General features: G+C 42.1%; 1 protein-coding gene across 1 annotated transcript in view; it reads right to left on the bottom strand.

The window, feature by feature from the left end:
• Positions 1-20,136, bottom strand: part of ADAMTS17 (ADAM metallopeptidase with thrombospondin type 1 motif 17) — a 141,124-nt gene that overhangs the window by 60,740 nt on the left and 60,248 nt on the right. The window contains exons 9-12 of the mRNA XM_075273201.1: positions 12,842-12,982; positions 11,352-11,502; positions 5,020-5,121; positions 3,888-4,033 (exon numbers count right to left, since the gene is read on the bottom strand). Of these exons, the coding sequence (XP_075129302.1) occupies positions 3,888-4,033; positions 5,020-5,121; positions 11,352-11,502; positions 12,842-12,982 (540 nt within the window). The remainder of the gene's footprint in view (positions 1-3,887; positions 4,034-5,019; positions 5,122-11,351; positions 11,503-12,841; positions 12,983-20,136) is intronic.

Here is a 20,136-nt window from a genome sequence, read left to right as displayed (position 1 = left end):
CTTTGTACTGTTTTCTTTGCTGTTTCTGAGCAATATTCCTTGCAAAGCAACAGAAAAAAACAAAGAGTAGAATTCCATAGGATTTTATGGTCTAGTTATACATCTAGGATCACCTGCAATACTGCATTGTGGGTGGATGGTTCATTTCATCAAAACCCTGCTCCCTCTGCCCTCAAGGCACCTTGCCAGTGCTGAGTCTACATTATATGGAATACCACAAGCAAATCCATTGGAGCTGTGAAAACCACATAACACGATAATTGCTGCATATCTAATGCAATGCATCCTGCCATAATGCAAAAAGATCCATAGTACATACATATGTGTCAGGTTATAGGCATATGTAGAAAATGCTGAGATATACTTGAATTATACGCTGCAGAGAGAAGCATATGGTTGTTGGTTAGAATGTATAATTTGGCTTCCCCTAGTAATCATCCACTCGTGACTGCCTCAGGATCTCTAATTAGTAGGATATGACTTATACACGGACCATAATATGTTCCAGCTATTGCCTTGCCATAGACAGTGCAGTCAACAGGTGACTATCGTATACCAGATCTTCATCGAGTCTGTAGAAGTGGTAGCATGTATAATGATATATCACCAGTTTCCACACACAGAATTACTGCTAAAAGTTTGGCTCAACATATTATATATCAGCAAACGTTCATCATCATTGGCAATATTGTTCTTCGTATTATTACATCATCGCTAGGGGCTGCCATCATCAGTGGTGACATTGTTCCTGATATTATTACATCATCACTAGGGGCTTCCATCATCATTAGTGACACTGTTCTTACTAATGCATCATCATTAGGGGCTGACAATATCACTGGTGAACACAACAGTATATATTTGGCCTCTCCATAGTTAACTTTATAGGGAGAAGAAGCTCTTTTGAATTAGTTAAAGGTATCCTATCATTGGATACCCTTATTTTCACGATAACACGTAGGAATAGCCTTAAGAAAGACTGTTCTCCTACCTTTAGATGTCTTCTCCGCACTGCCGTTCAGTAGAAATACGGGTTTTCTTCAGTATACAAATGAGTTCTCTCGCAGCATTGGGGGCGGGCCTCAGGGCTCAAACAGCACTGGGGGCGTCCCCAATGCTGTGAGAGAACTCTCCAGCGACGCCTCCATCTTCTTCTGGAATGGCCTCTCCCTGTGTCTTCTTCTGTCCTGGGTTTCAATCTTCTAGGTCTCGGGCAGAGCCAACTGCGCATGTCCGGGCCGCCGGAAAATGGCTACTTACACCAACTTACTGTGTAAGCGGCCCCAAGAAAATGGCCGCTTACACCAATTTATAGTGTAAGCGGCCATTTTCTCGTGGCCCAAGCATGTCTACCCGAGGCCCAAGGCCTAGAAAATTAAAAACCCAGGATGGAAGAAGACACAGGGAGAGGGCATTCCAGAAGAAGATAGAGGCGTCGCTGGAGAGTTCTCTCGCAGCATTGGGGATGCCCCCGTGCTATTTGAGCGCTGGGGACCACCCCCAGTGCTGTGAGAGAACTCATTTGCATACCGAAGAAAACCCGGATTTCTACCGAATGGAGGCGCAGAGAAGACATCTAAAGGTAGGAGAATAGCCTTTTTTAAGGGCTTCCAATGATAGGATCCCTTTAAGAACTTTTATTGCAGATTGGATTGTAGGAAGTGTAAGAACCAGAGCATACAGGGTTTATCTCTTGGAGAGGACAGCGTGTCACCCTTGACACTTTAGCCTTTTGTCTGCAGCTTCAAAGGATGGGCAGATGGATACCTATTATCTAAAAACAAGCCATGAATCATGTAATATTTCTGTTACTCCCCTTCTTCCTTCATTCAATTCTTCTAGGCACACACGCACAAAGATTTTGAAGGAACTCAGCAGGGAGATTACTCCAAGATGTTTGTAACACTAAGCACAGATCTTCTGAGGATGTTCAAATCCCTCTGTCTCTTCATGTAATCCCTGACCGATTGGAAGATGTTTAGATCGGGGAATACTTTTTGATAGTATTCTTACTATGCAGCATTTTTTCCACTCCTTCGTAAAATTTTTGTATAGTACACTATTTGATTTTTTTAAAAATACCTACTATGGCTAGACATCACCAGTCATTTCTCAAAGTCGCTTGCAACCTAGAAAAGTTTGGGAACCTCTGGTGCTCTAGTAAATGAAGCCACAGAAAGGTCATTTGACTCGCAGCTGATAAAGCCTGTACAATACACTATAGTCTCTGCAATAGAGAAATTGTCTTCACAAATAGTTATATGATAAGAAATTAAGACTATGCTTCCAGCAGAAATCTCCAGAGCTGGACATGGCCTTGAGCGCCTTGGCTAGAAGCATAATGCTGTTCAACATGCATGTGATTTGTGCTGCAGGCACAGCTCAATTACAAGATATAGTCTCCGTGTACTTGGAAGGGTCACTTGCACCACCTCATTTTCCTCTTTCGGGCTTGGCTCATACAACTGTTAGGGTGATGCTGCCAGCAGCAATGTTTTATTTTCACAAAACACAAAAAGTTCTGCTATTCCTGGGATCAAGAAGTCATTTGTTCTCTCACCAGGCATCCTCACAGCTGGTGTTACCTCCTCAACACTCAGCGGAGGACTCTCTCATCTCAGTGGAAAGCAACAGAGTGTCCTCTACTAATAGAGTTCATCATGTAACATAATTTCTCACAAGCAAATGTTGCAGCAAGTCTTCCTTCCACATTCTTCTCATAGGACATATTAACAATAAGGCTCATAAGGTAGGGGTGATTCTATATCTTTGATCCATCCTGAAATATGGTGAGACTGACACACAAAAGTAACAATGAGAGAAACCTTGGGGAATGGAAGGATATGGCTCATGCTAATGCAACACTGTCCATTACACAGCACACCTATAACATATTACTCAGATGGTAGATCAGTCCATTATGAATCATGAAAATATTTCAGCCTGCAGAGGGAAGGACTCTTATTTGCAAATACCATGGGAGTGTCTTAAAGTTAAGCGTCTTTGGCGCAGTGTCTACGGTCTAATTTATTCCGTCACAATGATCAATTTGGAGATGGCACCTGATCAGGCAGTTCTCATTGCTCCAATACTGAACGTGCCCAAACTTCTAGAACACTTGTTCCTGGCAGGAAGAATTTCCATTGCGAGAACATGGAAAACTTGTACTGTTTCTCTCGAATAGCTCAAGGCTAAAACTGAATTATGGTGAATGATAAATCATACAAAAAAATGGTGTTCTTCAAAATAAAAAAAGTGTAATTTGATCGGGTGTATAGTCCCTGGATCACCTCCTATATCATCAACTGATGGTACGAAGGAGGTCTTCCCATCTTCTCGGTCTCATTGTCCATGATTTACTCAGCGTTCTCCATATGATTTACGTATATGCCCAAATGCTTTGCTGCAGTGGTCTTGTGCTGACCGCCTGTAAACTGAGAACAGGAGGACTACCGGAGCACCAATGCTGCATCACATTAGGAAAGAGGTGAGTATTGTTTCTTTTTTGTTTTATTACATTTGCAGCTGTCCTTCCCATAACTGCACTGCCTTTATACATTGCTCTGACAGTGGCTTATCATCCAGGGAAAGCAGGATTGGGCATGATAATATATATCATGCCCGATCCTTTCCTTCCCTGAAGATCAATTATCAGGGGAGAATTGGCAGGTCTCTCCCATAGACATAACATAGCTGGCTAGTCCCACCAAAATTGTTAGGCTCTGATAACTTTTCTTGTACTGTATGTGTATGGGGATATGAAGATAAAAACTGTTAAAAAAAACAAACACAGAGAAGCCAGGCAGGAGCACACAGAATTGCAAAACAAAACCAGTGGAAGGCATAAGAATATGGAATACCAGCTCTAGAGCACACTAGACACTCACGGTGGGTTGTCACATTTTCTCTGCCTGAATCTTGCTCCGGTTCCACACGTGCGGCTGCACATGCTCCAGGGGCTCCATGCGCTCCAGTCTCCATCTACATGCTGAGGAATCGGGGTCTTGCTCACACACTCTCCAGCTCGGCACCACTGTAACACAAACTCTTAACCATGACTGGACTATCCATACTTACATACAGTATATAATATATTATAGTGGATCAGAATGACAACCCTATAGGTGTAGGACCAACAGACTATCAAAATAACAGTCATGTGAATAGCCCTAATCCCAAAATATTAAATTTAGTGCTCCTGTGTGATATTCATTAAAAAAACAGTCATTAATCACTGTTATGTAAATGTAACCTCACTTTGCATTTAGTTCATTAATGGATGGCCAATCACAACCTTAAATGTATCTCAAGATGCAAATGTAAACAGAACCTAAACAGCTGCCCAACATTAACCTTTCACTACCTTCAACATATACAGTTCTTTTATTTAATAGGTGCTGTTTAGAGATGAGCGAGTACTATTCGAAATGGCAGTTTCGAATAGCGCGCACCCATAGGAATGAATGGAAGCAGCTGGGGCCGTCCGTTCATTCTTATAGGTGCATGCTATTCGAAACTGCCGTTTCGAATAGTACTGTTCCACTGATCCCAGCACAATTTAATTTTTTTTCTCTAGTGCATCGTTCCTGAGCAATCAGTGCTGTTAGTTTTGGTGCCAGATATGCTATTTAGACTCTGCACTGTCAGAAGGGCGATGTCAGGCAGGAGCAGCCAAAGGGTGTAATTCTGAGCTGTGATAATGGCTTCCTCTGATTGGAGCTCTGAATCACCCCCTGCCTGACACTGCCCTTCTGACATTATGGAGCTGAAACAGCACATCTGGCATGAAAACTAACTGTGCTTCTTGCTTGGGAATGGTGGAGGCTAGAGAAAAAAAAATCCAACTGTGCTGGAATCAGTGGAATGGCAACTGTTAACAAATGCTAAGAACAAGAAGGGGTGGAGGTGGTAAAAGATCCTCTTTAATATAAAGGTTTTTCATACTTTGCAAGATTCTATGACATTCTTATCATATACATACATACACTAAATTTCTTACAATTCACTGCACATGCTCACCTTATCTGCACCACATTCTGTCCCGTCTAGTGGTGGGTCCAATTTGGTTTTGCAAGAAGCATCTCCTTCCACTAGACACCACAGGCCGGCACACATCAGATGCTGAAATCAAATTGTACACACATGTGATATTAACATTTGTAGCAGTAAAGTTCAGATTGTTTAGAAGAACAAAAACATAATTTACTTCAATGCTCTATGTATCACAAAACCACTCGTCTATGGACTGTACTGTCAGGAGTAGGGAGGAGTTCCTCACTGCTCAGCGTCATGGCTGGGCGGTAAGAAACGCCTCCTCTCACAGTACAGCGCAATAAACGCTACCGTGAAGAGGGGCGTTCCTGACTGACTGCCGGAAACGCCCCTCTGACACTGAAGAGCTACTGTAACAGCACCAATACCTCTTCAGCGGGGGCACAGAACGAGAAAGCCACCACACTGTCGGCTTTCTAGCGGTGTATTATACCGTATGTGCCCTGAGGACGTGAAGGGTCCTCTTTAAAGTATGTTTTTAACTTCTCTTCAAACCTACACTTGTGCTTTACCAAACTGCATTATGAGCAATGCTCTTACGTATAAATACTAACCAAATAGCTGATTTTACAAGTGAGGGCGAAGAATTTTTAATACTAGTGCCAACTGAGTATTCTCATAATACAAGAGAAGCAGAGGCAAGCGTGAACAGGAGCAGGGATCATTAGGGTATGCTCACACGGAGTTGTTTGCAGTCAGATTTTGACGCGGAATCTACCTCAAAATCCGCCTGAAAAAAAGGCTCCCATTCGCTAGCTAGCGGTAAAAAGAAGTGACATGCCCCATCTTACTGCGGATTCCGCGGCTGAGTCAGTCGCGGTGTCCGCGGCTCGAGACTCATTCCCGATTAGGCTCATTCATTTGGGCTTAATCAGGAGCGCTACTCAATCAGGATTGCAGATATGTGAATAGCCGAAATCAAAATTCAGTGGCATATTGTGGCATATAAATAGGAGGAGTGTCCTAAAATAATCATTCATTAGCTGTAATCAAGACAAATGATCAATTAATTGTGATTTTGATCTAGGCCACATTTGCCCAGCTTTAGCGCAGCGTCCTGGAAAAGTTCTGTTTTGCTGAATTTTAGAGCTTTGATGTACTTCTTGGATCAGAGTCAATGATAAATTAACTAGTATTGTCAATGTTAAACAGGAAATGTTCCTGGCGGCATGGGATCATGGGTCTAATTTTCTCAAAGTCTATGAAATTATTTAGGATTATGTCATTCCACATAACAGGCCATGTTATCCATTCTCCTCCGTTCTATTTTACTATCCTCTCCCCCTTATTTTTGTCATGGCTAAGCTTGCTGACATAGTACCCTTGTGAGCACAAGGGATAATATAAGCAATTGTTCCGACAATAGTGACTTACTTGTGAGTTTTTTGTTTAAAAAATTATTGCGTTATGGTTTCTATTTCATTTACATCACTTTTATATAGTGTATAATAAAGGCCAAATATTAATATCTTAATATATTTTAAAGGGATTCTATCATTAGAAAATTATGTTTTGAAGTAATGACATATTGGAATAGCCTTTAAAAAGGATATTCTACTCCTAACTCTCCTTCTCTTGTGCTCCCCACTTTTTATGTAAAAAATCTTTTCTTCTGATATCCAAATTATGCTCAGGGAGCACAGGGGCATTCCCCATGTGCTCCGAACACACCAACATCATCAACTGTTCGCCGCCCCTTAGTGCCTCCTATTCAATCCCACCAGCATTTTCTCCTCATCTTCAGCCTTGCCTAGGCATCCAACGCTGCTCTATACACTGTTGAAATCCCGCACATGCGCAGTTGGTTCTGCCACTTCAAGTTCAGGCGGAGTCGACTGCGCAGGATTTCAACCGCGTATAGCGCAACGTTGGATGCCTACGTAAGGCTGAAGACAAGGAGGAGATGCAGAAAGAAGTGAACATGAGTCACTAAGGGGCAACGAGCAGTTGATGACGCTGGTGTGCTCGGAGCACAGAGAGAATGAGAGGTAGGAGTAAAATAGCATTTTTAAAGGCCATTCCAACGTTCGCTTACTTCAAAACGTTATTTTCTAATGATAGAATCCCTTTAAAAAATGTTTACATTTGTTTTACACGCGGTATCTTGAGTTTTTCATGGCTGAATGTTTTACATTTCTTCAGATTGATAAAGCTAATGTTCTGCCAATACAAAGCAATAACACAAGATGCAGGCACAAGAAGGCAGTAAAACTCACTTTCAGTACACATGAGATTATGACTTTAGCAGACTGCCGGCTCTTTAATTATGAAATAGCAGATTCCATGGCACATCAGTTTGTGACGTGGGAGGGTAAATGCAAAGCACATTGCTGGAAGAAATCTCAGAAAAACAAGTAACTATATCTAAGTTCTCCAGCAACCTCACCACTGCAAAAAAAATCCTTATGTACAGATTCTTCATGACCATAAGCGCCCATACGTCACGGTATATAAAAGTGCGCTAGTACACAAGTGCACAGTAGATGTTATGCACATACTGTAAGTGTTCTTCAATCTTTGCAAGTGCCAGTGGAGAAAAATCATATTTGTGAAAAAAAAAACTTGTGATACTGCACCGCAATAGTGCAGCCATTTTGTTGCATTTTCAGTTTTTACTCCCCAACTTTCCAGTAACAGTGCTGCATGGGGGTTTACTTTTTGCAAGACAAATTGCACTTCCTAATGGTACCATTTAATAATCCGTATCATGATCTAGGACGCTGGAAAAAAATTCTATATGGGGTGCAATTAGAAAAAAAAATTAACTTGTGCAATTTCCAGATGGGTTTTGTTATTACACTATGAAGTTTGCAGCAATAAGGAAAACAATGATTTGTCCATTTAGATATTTTTCCAGCTACATTGTACTCTATATAGTATAAGTATATTTATAGTTTGTATTTTCAACCTCAGGGATACCTGTGTTGATGTTTGCTTTTGTTCATTTATCAATGTGATATATTTATTAGTATGTGATATATGTTTGCTCAATATATGTGATCTATGGAAAGAGGGATGATTTGAAATTTCATATTTTTTTTGTATTTTGTTGACATTTTTTTTAAAAAATACATTAAAAATTTTTTTTACTGTCATTCTTAGACCCCTTCAGAGATTTAAACCCTAGGGGGTCTGATAATCCATAGGATATACTGCAATTATATACTGTATTATTGTATATTGTAAAATCCACTAATTTCTATTATATACTGCTTATGGCAGCATGTAGTGAAAGCGTACTAATGACAGGCCTAGAAACCTTCAATAGGCTCCCAGTTGTCATAGTAACATATCAGCACCCCGGAATTATACTTGGAGGGGCAGTAGTCATAGTCAATATGGTGGTGCCTGTATGCCACTGTTCTTTAGATTGACCAAGTTTTTGATTGTGAGAATTGCCATCAGGTCTCTACTAGAGATGAGCGAACAGTGTTCTATCGAACACATGTTCGATCGGATATCAGGCTGTTCGATTCGAATCGAACATCACGTGGCAAACTCCAAAAAAATTCGATTCCTCTCCCACCTTCCCTGGCGCTTTTTTTGCACCAATAACAGCGCAGGGGAGGTAGGACAGGAACTACGACACCGGAGGCATCGAAAAAAATCGGAAAAAGGAATTGGCAGCCGAAATCAGGTGACCTCCATTTTAGACGAATAGTGGATTTCAAATCCGGGTCATATGAGAATGTGAACTTTGTGACTAAGAGACAGGGACAGCTGTACAGGCAGGGATAGCTAGGGATAACCTTTATTTAGGTAGGAATGTTATTAAAAATAACTTTTTGGGGCTCTATCGGGTGTGTAATTGTGATTTTTGTGACATAAACTTTTTCCAATAGGAATGCATTGGACAGCGCTGATTGGCCAGAGTACGGAACTCGACCAATCAGCGCTGGCTCTGCTGGAGGAGGCGGAGTCTAAGATCGCTCCACACCAGTCTCCATTCAGGTCCGACCTTAGACTCCGCCTCCTCCGGCAGAGCCAGCGCTGATTGGCCGAAGGCTGGCCAATGCATTCCTATGAGAATGCAGAGACTTAGCAGTGCTGAGCCAGTTCTGCTCAACTACACATCTGATGCACACTCGGCACTGCTACATCTGATGCACACTCGGCTCTGCTACATCTGATGTAGGAGAGCCGAGTGTGCACACTGCTACATCTGATGCACACATGATGCTACATCTGATAAACACTCGGCTCTGCTACATCTGATGTAGCAGAGCCGAGGGTGCACTAGAACCCCTGTGCAAACTCAGCTCACGCTAATAGAATGCATTGGCCAGCGCTGATTGGCCAGAGTACGGAATTCGACCAATCAGCGCTGGCTCTGCTGGAGGAGGCGGAGTCTAAGATCGCTCCACACCAGTCTCCATTCAGGTCCGACCTTAGACTCCGCCTCCTCCGGCAGAGCCAGCGCTGATTGGCCGAAGGCTGGCCAATGCATTCCTATGCGAATGCAGAGACTTAGCAGTGCTGAGCCAGTTTTGCTCAACTACACATCTGATGCACACTCGGCTCTGCTACATCAGATGTAGCAGAGCCGAGTGTGCATCAGATGTAGCAGAGCCGAGTGTGCATCAGATGTGTAGTTGAGCAGAACTGACTCAGCACTGCTAAGTCTCTGCATTCGCATAGGAATGCATTGGCCAGCCTTCGGCCAATCAGCGCTGGCTCTGCCGGAGGAGGCGGAGTCTAAGGTCGGACCTGAATGGAGACTGGTGTGGAGCGATCTTAGACTCCGCCTCCTCCAGCAGAGCCAGCGCTGATTGGTCGAATTCCGTACTCTGGCCAATCAGCGCTGGCCAATGCATTTCTATGGGGAAAAGTTAGCTTGCGAAAATCGCAAGCTGACAGGGATTTCCATGAAATAAAGTGACTTTTATGCCCCCAGACATGCTTCCCCTGCTGTCCCAGTGTCATTCCAGAGGTGTTGGTATCATTTCCTGGGGTGTCATAGTGGACTTGGTGACCCTCCAGACACGGATTTGGGTTTCCCCCTTAACGAGTATATGTTCCCCATAGACTATAATGGGGTTCGAAACCCGTTCGAACACTCGAACAGTGAGCGGCTGTTCGAATCGAATTTCGAACCTCGAACATTTTAGTGTTCGCTCATCTCTAGTCTCTACTGCATGAAAGCCATGTCTAAAATCCTGACATCCACCACACATGTATGGCAGAGGTTGGGGAGGGGTTAGTATAACAGGGTACCAACCTATTTGGAGCCAAGTACTTGTCCCTAAAGTCTATTATTTTATGGGATAATTCCCCATAAACGTACTAGATACCATTGATGATATGATTAATCATATTGTAGGATTACAATAAATGAGAAGCAGATATGACATGTCCTCTATGATGGAGTATTTTCTTCTGATGGGGTCTAAGACACCCCAGTGGCTAATACACAAATCACTTTCAATAAGAAATTTGCTGAAGTTTAAGTAGAATCTACTTAACTTTTACAATGGTTACGAAGGTTGCACTGGTAGAGAAAGAAAGTAACTTATAACATCAGAAAGACGTTGTAGCAGCTCATAGTAGGCCAGAAAGGAAACTACATGGACTATGGACAGGAAAGGATCACTTGTTGTCCAGCACTAAGGAAAGAAGAGGATGGGCAGCGTGGGTGCCAATACAACAGTCATACCATCATTACTGAAATTTTGTAGTGGTTTCCAATGGTTTTGTGCTTAAAATTCTGGATGATAGAGGATTGGTGGAATGACCTCAGTTCCTACATGCACCCACTAATCCATCATAGATTGGTATATTAATAACAGGTGAGTGGCTTACAATGCATTATAAAGCATATGGTACTGTCAGGGGCCTTCATTTCAGAGTGAAAGATGTAAAATTGTGATATTTAAGATGATCTTAATGAAACATTCTGTATTACACATTTTATCCATGTTGATTACATCATTTTAGGTCATCCTGGATCCAAAGGTGTAACAGTATCTAAACCGCAATGTAAAATAACAGGCCCTGTCCCACCAGCAGTTGCCATATGTCATAGACTGGATACTCTCAAGTACCAGGGCCCGAACCCAATTGCCCCTCAAAAAGATATACCCTCTGCATTCCCATACAACAGTTTTGTATCCTGCGATTCTACTTTTGCCTAAACTTTCTCCTCTTTTAACAGTCATAATAGTAGCAAAACACAGCATATATGGAAGCAAACATATAATACTTCAGGAAGGGAAGTCTCATGAAACTGCATTGTGTAAAGTATACCTCTAAACCACATTTACTGACCAGAAGTTCCATGGTCCCTTCCTTTACTCTCTCACCTCCATGTTTTTGCAGAAGGTGGCGTTGCTGCCAAACAGGATCTGGCACTGCTCACTGGCACTATAATGCATCCCAGGCAGCTTGTGGGGAAGCCTGACGGCATGATGACTGCGAGGGTCTGTCACTAGCAGACATGAGCTCACTTTGGACCTGTATGAAATTCAAATGACTGTGAGGTTCAGCGCAATACAATAAGTCTAGCATATTGCGTCTAAGGTGGAAAATACGAGTTATAAAGAAATGAATTCCTCGCTTATGATGCAGAGTAAAAATGAAACGATCATACTGAAATTTTATATGATGTATAGCTATTTTCTTGGTTTATTTTTTCTTGGTAAAGCCATCAGCCTTCTGTCTAATACGGTATTTTTTTAACCTATTGTTATACAGTATCCATGCTTATGGTGCAGAGTAAAAAATGAAATGATCATATTGATGCACTAAGTAATGCACCAAGAGCATCACTGCAAACACCCACTGTATAGAAAAATACATTAAATGAGGTTCTTGGTTTTTATATTTCGATAAACTGTATTGAAGCACTTCTGCCAATGTCAAGGTGACCTCTATAAGATGGGTCCCTAATTTAGAGCATAATATGGGTGAATTGCACCCTCCCATTCTTTCAGAGGCCCAGGCCCAGAGAAAGGAGGCTGTATGTGGTATATGATAAGCATAATGTGGCTGAAATATACTCACCCTTGCAAGGGAGAGTGAGGTGAGTCTTTTTAGTGTAGGGACCCATCTAATAGATGTCACCTTGCCATTGTCAGATGGGCTTAAATTCAGTTTGATCAAAAAAGTAAAAAGCAAGATCCTCATTTTCAAGTATCCTTATATACAGTAGGTATATACTCTTGATGCTAGCAGAGTCCTGTTGCAACTTTTAGGGTAAGTTCCAATGGAGTTTTTTTTTGTTCAGGGTTTTGAGGCCGTATCTGCCTCAAAACCCTGACCAAAAAGACAGCTCCCATTGAAGTCAATGGGAGCCGCTCAGGTCTTTTTCCAGGAGCTGTTTCTTCCGGCTCCCGGAAAAAAGAAGCGAGATGTTCATTCTTCAGGCCGAGTCGCCTTGCGATTCAGCCTGAAGACACTCCCTTTTCCAGACTAGGCCCATTCATTGTGCAGTGCACTGGCCTTCAGTCACGGCTACCCTAAGGCGGCCTCCGTCTCAGGTTCTGATCCAAAAAACCCTGTGTAAACTTACCCTTAGTGTTTGCATTTATTTGCAGCCACAACAATGTGCACCTGCACTTCTTATTCACATTGTTTGACAGTGCTGACCAATTTTTAAGAATAGACCAACGTATTTATGTAAGTGAATTGAACTTAAAACTCTTATGCTAAATTTTTTAACACCAAGTTTTATACTATTAAATTGCATTTATACATTAACACCTTCATCATGAAGACAACTTTAACCAATAACTGAAGATGAAACTACTGTGCAGGTAGAGAACGCTGTGGTGTAATATGAGGTTATACTCACTTTAGGAAGTTCTCCAGCTCCTCACGACTGCAAGTTGACCATGAAAGATCACTTGGGCTCCGACCTTTAACCCACTCTCCGGACATAATGTGTGAACGCCCGGCACAGGATGGATGGTCATCATCATGGCTCATACCCATGCTGCATAATAAAACAAGATGATTCTAGTTACCAACTTAGACACATATTATACAACAGATGTTATTATACAAAAGAATATTAAAAGGGTTGTCTTACGACAATCCTTTGTTAACTTTTATGAACTGTCAGGTTATTAAGATATGATATATTGGAATCCATCCTCTTGGTCCCCTCTACCAGGAGAAAGTCCCTGTCCTCAGCCAGAGAATTTATTGCACCTGCACATATGGACTTGTTTGGATTCATCACAGTTGTCTGTTTCTGACACTAGAAGTAACTCCATGCACTCTTCAACTAAGAAAGACGACTTGGGGATCCACTCGTTCTTACTAAAACGCTGAGCATACACTTTAGTTAGCTGCTGATGCTAATTCTACCAACAACTATTCCTTCTGAATCCCCTATACTCATGCATGCTTGGCTATGCCAGATGTTCATGTTTTCACAAAATGGAATTAAGATTCTGACTCTTCTGAAATTCAAAATTGACCCTTGTTCCGCTAACAGACCTTGACCTATGATGACCTTCCTAAGTGACCCTTCAACTTATTTCTTCTATACCATTACTTCTTACACTAACAAGGGACAAGTAAGCTGGCCACTGTGATTTTCTTTTCTTTTTTTTTTCTAAATGTATGTATGAGTATGTATTTCTTTGGAGTATGGGAAGAAATCCATGCAAACATAGGGAGAACATACAAACTCCTTGCAGATATTGTCTTTGGCAGGATTTGAACCCAAGATTCCAGTGCGGCAAGGCTGCAGTGCTAACCACTGAGCCACCATGTTGCCCCCACTATGATTTTCTTTCAAGGTCAAGGAGTCAAGATTGTTGAACCTATAGCCCCACTATTATATTAAAAAGGGGATCATTACAGACCAGACTGCACCAAAACAAACTCCTAATGTCCTAAAGGGGTTTTCAAATTAAAAATATTGATGATCTATGCTAAGGGTAGGTCATCTACATGGGATTGGCGAGAATCCAGACACTTGGCACAAGCACCATTCTACAGATAAAGGAGTAGGAAGCAGAGAGCTCTGTTCTCTGTGTAGTGGCAAAACTCCTGTACAGAGCATGGGGCACAGAGCTATCTGCTTCCTGCTCCAGTTCCTGGTATTAGCTGATCAGTGCTGGTGCCAGGAGTCAGACCGCCACCGATCTGATATTGATATACATGTAGCCTAGGTCACCAATAGGTTTAGCCTGGAAAACCACTTTAACTTGATGTTAATGTGACAGTATTAGGTCTATGTACAGCCACTCCTGCATTTACAAGTTGTGAATTTTGCTTTAAATACATCCAAGAATGATTCAGAATCTATGTGATGTGTTTACTCAGGTTCACTTTGTCTTATATTACATTTTATCAGACAGATCAGAAAACATTGAGTGTGACAAGTATGCAATAATAGGAGCCATCTGGAAGTGGGCAAATACATTTTCACAGCACTATAAATCCTGACCTCACAGGTGGATTAGTCATTGACATAAATTCCCAAAATATAAAACCAGAACAATTCATTCCATGCCCTCAATTCAACTCAACTTTTAGGTGCGAAAAATCCATGTAGTACCACTTAATAGTCTACATTCAGACAGCCTGTTCTCAAGACATCGAGGAACATTGAGCAAATAGAAGTCAGTGTCCTAGCACTAAGGCCAATCCATGTCAAATGCCATGTCTAGACACATGGAGATGCAAAGAGAGGAAAATCTTCTACTTAAGGCATAGCTAACTAAATGTGAAGCACCATGGAATTAATGGTGCTATATAAATAAACAATAATAATAATAACTATATAGAGATGTATATTTTATTTCCTAAATAGGATCCTGTAATGGGGGAGAGCCCTTCCCAAGCCCCTTTTCTTGGAGGAAAGGGGAAGTTAGGCTCAATTTATACAATGTCTGGTGCACAGTCGGCATATACTCTAGTAAAGTCTTGTAATGTATATACAGACATTAATACCAAACCTATGCCAAAAGAATGTTCTTTAGGCATATGTTTGGTAGGAATTTGTTGGAATCTCCCATATCCTACTATATTTAACACAATTGTATATAAAAAAAACATGCATTCTCCGGTCCTCCCCTCCACCTTCTCCCCTGGACTCCTCGCCCCCTCCCGCCCTGAGGTCTCACCCTAACATTGGTCCCACCCTCCAGGTGTGCAAACCCCTTTTCAGTAAGGAGCAGATTTCCCCTTCCCCCTTGTTTCCCATTCTAGGTAATCCCGCCTTCCCTGCAGGCCTCTCCCCGAGGCCCTTCCGGTGTTGGCGTGAGGCGGGCAGGCAAAGGGCATTGCATTTCCATGCTGGGAACTCATGGCGTTCATACAGGGACCTACTTTCAGATCCAGACCTTCCTCCTCTGGGTCCTTGGAGGGTCCTGCAGCTCTCCCATTTCCTCTCCTTGCTTCCCAGCTCCGTGGCCTATGATAGGCCCCTCACGAATTTTGAGAAGGCCTGTTCTAACTCTGGTCTGCTCAAGCATTCACTCTCGGATTTTTGTCAGCTCTTGATCTCCCCTCCTCTGGGCCACAGACTCTCCTTTCTATACAAATGGGAGGCGGACCTGAATCTGTCCCTCTCGGACTCATAATGTGCTAGAATTCTGCAGTTTTCCCACAAGAGTTTGATTGCTTGCAGATATCAAAAGGCGGGTTATAGGAAACATACTGAAACATACTGAAATTTCCCCACTGTGGGACTATTAAAGGACTATCTTATCTTATCATCACTAGGTGGTACCCTGTACCCTGTTTGTTTACACAGGTTCTCACATCCTCCTGTCCAGTCTGTTGGCGCTGTGGCACAGAGGAGGGGACACTTCTGCACATCTTTTGCAGCTGTTCTGCACTGAGGGACTTTTGGGATGGCGTTCACAAATTGATTGTTCAGATCCTTCAGATTCCCCTTCCCTGTACGCCGGCCTTCTCTCCTGCTCCACCTCTCAGACCTCCATCTGCGGCCTTATCGCAGAACTGCCTTGCGTCACAAGATTAACGCCACTAGGGCGTGTATTCCGGTGCTCTGGAAATCGTCTTGTCCGCCTTCTCTTTGCCACTGCGTCCATAAGGTGGATGACATCCAGTGTATGGAGGAATTTACGGCGTCCATAAAGGACGCGCGTAACCCCTTTATGGAGGCTTGGATGCCATGGATTCTTGACCCTATCGAGATCTGTTGGGTTGAAGCCGTACAGGTGACCCTGACCCACGTCTGATGCGCTCTCTGACCCCTGGGTACCCCTCCCCCTTTTCTTTTCTTCTTTTTCTTTCCCCCGCTTTCTTTTTCTCTTTCTTTTGTCTGATTGAATGTGGTTTTTATTCGCACTGTGCTTACTGATTTGCCTTGTAATGTTGCTGGTTGTCGCATTTTGTTCCGTTGTTACTTTTGTCTTGGACCCCTTTCTGTCTTAAGGGTCTTGTTTTCTTGTTTGTATATATTGTTTTGTTATAAATAAAGAATTTATTTAAAAAATCCAAAAGAACATGCATGATACTTATTGGCTAATGTTGCATACGTGAAGACATAATTTCCATCTGGACATTCACCTGCCAGAAGTTTTCAAACATAACCTGAGCACCTATGCACCGACCAAACGTAACAGCTGAATATTGTGTAACCTAAGCTACACTAAGACTATTCACAATGGCGGCATTTTTGGCAGCATCCACATCAGTGAAATAAGGGCACACTTCTTTTTTTTTTCTTTTCATAGACCCACTGTCCGTGAAATGAAATGGATGTCTGGATAAATACATTGAAATAAATGGATACCTATATTGCATCCATACCTATGAATAAAAAATCTGGAATAGCTGTAATAACTCCATGATGTGAACAGAGCCTAAGGTTGTATGAATGCCAGGAGCAGTATGTCATATAGGCAATTCTGCTGAATGCCCCACGTTGCAGTAATGCTGCGTTTTTTTGAGGTAAAGTCAAGAGTAGTTAAAAAGGAATATGAAATATAAAGGAATCTCTTAGGCTAAGGCCCACGTACCAGGCTGCAGTAAAAAGGCGGCAACACATTGCGGTTTTTCCTGCAGCGCTTTTCACAGAATGTCCGCAGAGGTTTCTTCTGTAAACTTTCAGCTTCCGTTATACCTATAGGGTAGGTAAAATCGACATGCTGAGATTTCCAATTTGGAAATCGCAGGGTGCCCGCTGCGTGCATTTTTCTGCAATATGTGGATGGGATACGTTAGAATTCCATCCTCTTTGCAGCGACTGGAAAACACAGCATTTTTTTTCCACCCTGTTTCTGCCATGGCCAAACCACATCGTTTACACCACGTGGGGACCCCAGCCTTAGGCCGGGACCCCACAGGCTGAAAAGGCCACGATTTGGCCGCAGCGGAAACACCTCGGGAAAAATCGCGGTGTTGTACAGTACTTGCAAGGTAGATAGTATTCATGCGAATCTCATGCCCACCTTGCGGAAAAAAATTGCAGCGCGGACTTGCTGCGATTTCCAAAACCGTTGCGGTTTTGAAAATCGCAGCATGTCAATTACAGCTACGGAAACGCCGGTGGCTTTCCCATAGATATAACTGTAACGGAAAGTCCGCAGAGGAAAACTATGTGAACTTTCTGTTCTAAGCGCTGCAGGAAGAACCAAGATGCGTTCACTCCGCGGTTGTTCCTGCAGTGCTTTAGTGCGGCGGTTCTGGCCCATGGGTCCTTAGCATTATACTTCTCCGTTCTGCCACTTCTGTCCTTAGCTCACAAAAATGCAGCAAAATCTGAAACATAATAGCAGTTTTTCCGCAATATGAGGCCTTAGCCTTAAGTACCTGGAGACATTTTCAGCCTCCATCTGTTTTAAATTGGTGTCAACTCAGAATCTGGTTTTATCAATCCTCCATACCTGTACATGCTGCATTATTGGCACACTTGTCATAGCAGACTTTTATGGTAACCCTATTATTTTGTAGGTCTTGTATGCATTTCCCATTGTTTGCAGTCATGGTTAGATATATATTTTTAAACTACCTAAAATAAACATATAAAATACATTTCCTTTTTCCCATGGAAAAGTTTCCTTTACTAATTTAAGTAGAGGTGTTAGTGCCGGCTAAGCATGTTTCATAGTTAGAATCCTATACTAGATATTACAGTATATGCTCTAATGGGTCTTTGCAGATACCAGAGCAGCAGAAACCATCCGGTGAATGGCCAGTCAATCTCTTCTCTATTTCAGGAATGCTATCAATAAAAACCCTCATAAAAAGGTGACACCGACTTCACTGCTTTTACAACACAAGATGTGGATTGCTAATACAGGCAACTAGCATATTTTCCTGGCTTTGCATAGTAGAATATCCTTGCTGTGCTTTGCAACATTGTAAAATATGGATTTTCTGGCTCAGTTTCTAGTCTTGGACCATCTGGAAAGATGTGGATATTTCACTGAGCAAAGTGGTGGGTACATGACTGTGACCCCTGTGTTAAGAACAGCTAACAGATTCCCACAATTCAGACTTCCTTCTCCCACCACTGCTGGATATTTTTGTCAATCTATTTCAGGGGTATCGGGTTCATTATGTGAATTTACATGGCCTGGATTGAGCATTTTGGATTATTTGGTTGCACATGGAATTAGTCATGGTGCCAGGTGCTCTTGTTCTTAAAGCTTCAAGACCTTGTCCTCTCTGTTGCTGATCTTTCTAGTAAGAAATAATAAAAGAGGTGCAGTACACCAACACCCAGGGTGGGAACATTTATTACCAGACTTTGGCATTACAATATATGTAATTTCTGGCCCTCACTTACCAAAAGGGTCTTGAGCACCACAAGAGATGGTCTCTTATATCTTAAGTCTTGAGTATGCCAACTCATATAGGAAGTGCTCTGATATATACTTTTTATGACAAAATCAAATGAGGCGTACAAGGCAAGCAATGCACACGTGTTGTACACTTATACTGTTCACAGGTGTCAAGGGACATCGGAAGAAGCTTTATTGCACTTTTGTGTTTTCATTACCATTGGGCAACTACGTACCAAGATGTGACACACTACTAGTTATGTGCAAATGGGGACAGGAGACAAATAAAGGGTTTACGCTTACAATCTTTTTCCTGGATGAGATATGGAATTCTTGCTGCACTGCAGATGGCAACAGCTGTATTACAGTCCTTAAGAGCAGCACACAAATTAACACTAAGCTTAGGCATCATGTACATGGGTCTATTAAAGGAAACCATACAGCTCATTTCTACTGTACCATCTGCCAGAGATAGAGAAGCTGAGCTCTGTCAAATATATATATATATATATATATATATATATATATATATATATATATATATATACATACATACATACATGTATGTATATATCATTTGGAGAAGGATTCCTGAGTAAGGCTAAGGCCCCACACTGCGGAAAAAATGCTTTTTAATTGTCAGGAGTGACTTAAAAATGAATAGGAAATATATATTCTGTTCTTATTCTTCTACCTATTGCTCAATCCACTCCTGTGTTGGGCACAAAAAACTGCAGCAAAATCTGCAACAAAAAAATCTGGTTTTCCGCGACATGGGGCCTCAGCCTAAATCCTTACAGGACTCCCAGTAGAGATAGTGAGAGTCCTGTTACCCCACTCTCACACAGTGCGGTAGAGGGGGTGACACAAGAGGTAGCAGGGGCGGCATTGCTTATACAATGGTCAAACAATTTTGTAATAGAGGTTACTGTCATTATACAAACATAAAACTATAGGAGCTGTCATCAGTTGTGTCCATTAATGTGCAGATGGTGCCTGGATGTATAAAAGTTAGCCTGAAACGGCATCATATCATATGGGGTAATGTGGGAACATGAACAGGGAAGGGTTCATTTTAGAGTTTACATTAGGAATTGTGTTAGGCCTGTCTGATAAGATGTGTCTTTAGTTTGCACTTGAAGCTGTACAAATTGGGAATTAATCTGATTGTCCGGGATAGAGCATTCCAGAGAAGTGGTGCAACTCGGGAGAAGTCTTGTATACGAGCATGGGAGCGTGATATATATCAATGAACTCAGATGTTCTCCTGAGATAGGACTGCGTAATACATCTAACAGGTTTACTTTACAGAGGTTTACATAGTTGAACTCTAATATGGACCCACAAAATTGTATAGGGCCCATGCTGTACCTAC

The sequence above is a fragment of the Leptodactylus fuscus genome, chromosome 5 (assembly GCF_031893055.1).
Source record: "Leptodactylus fuscus isolate aLepFus1 chromosome 5, aLepFus1.hap2, whole genome shotgun sequence".
In the NCBI taxonomy this organism is placed as follows: Eukaryota; Metazoa; Chordata; class Amphibia; order Anura; family Leptodactylidae; genus Leptodactylus; species Leptodactylus fuscus.
Note: the sequence above shows the minus strand (reverse complement) of the source record. Positions and strands in the feature narration are given on the sequence as shown.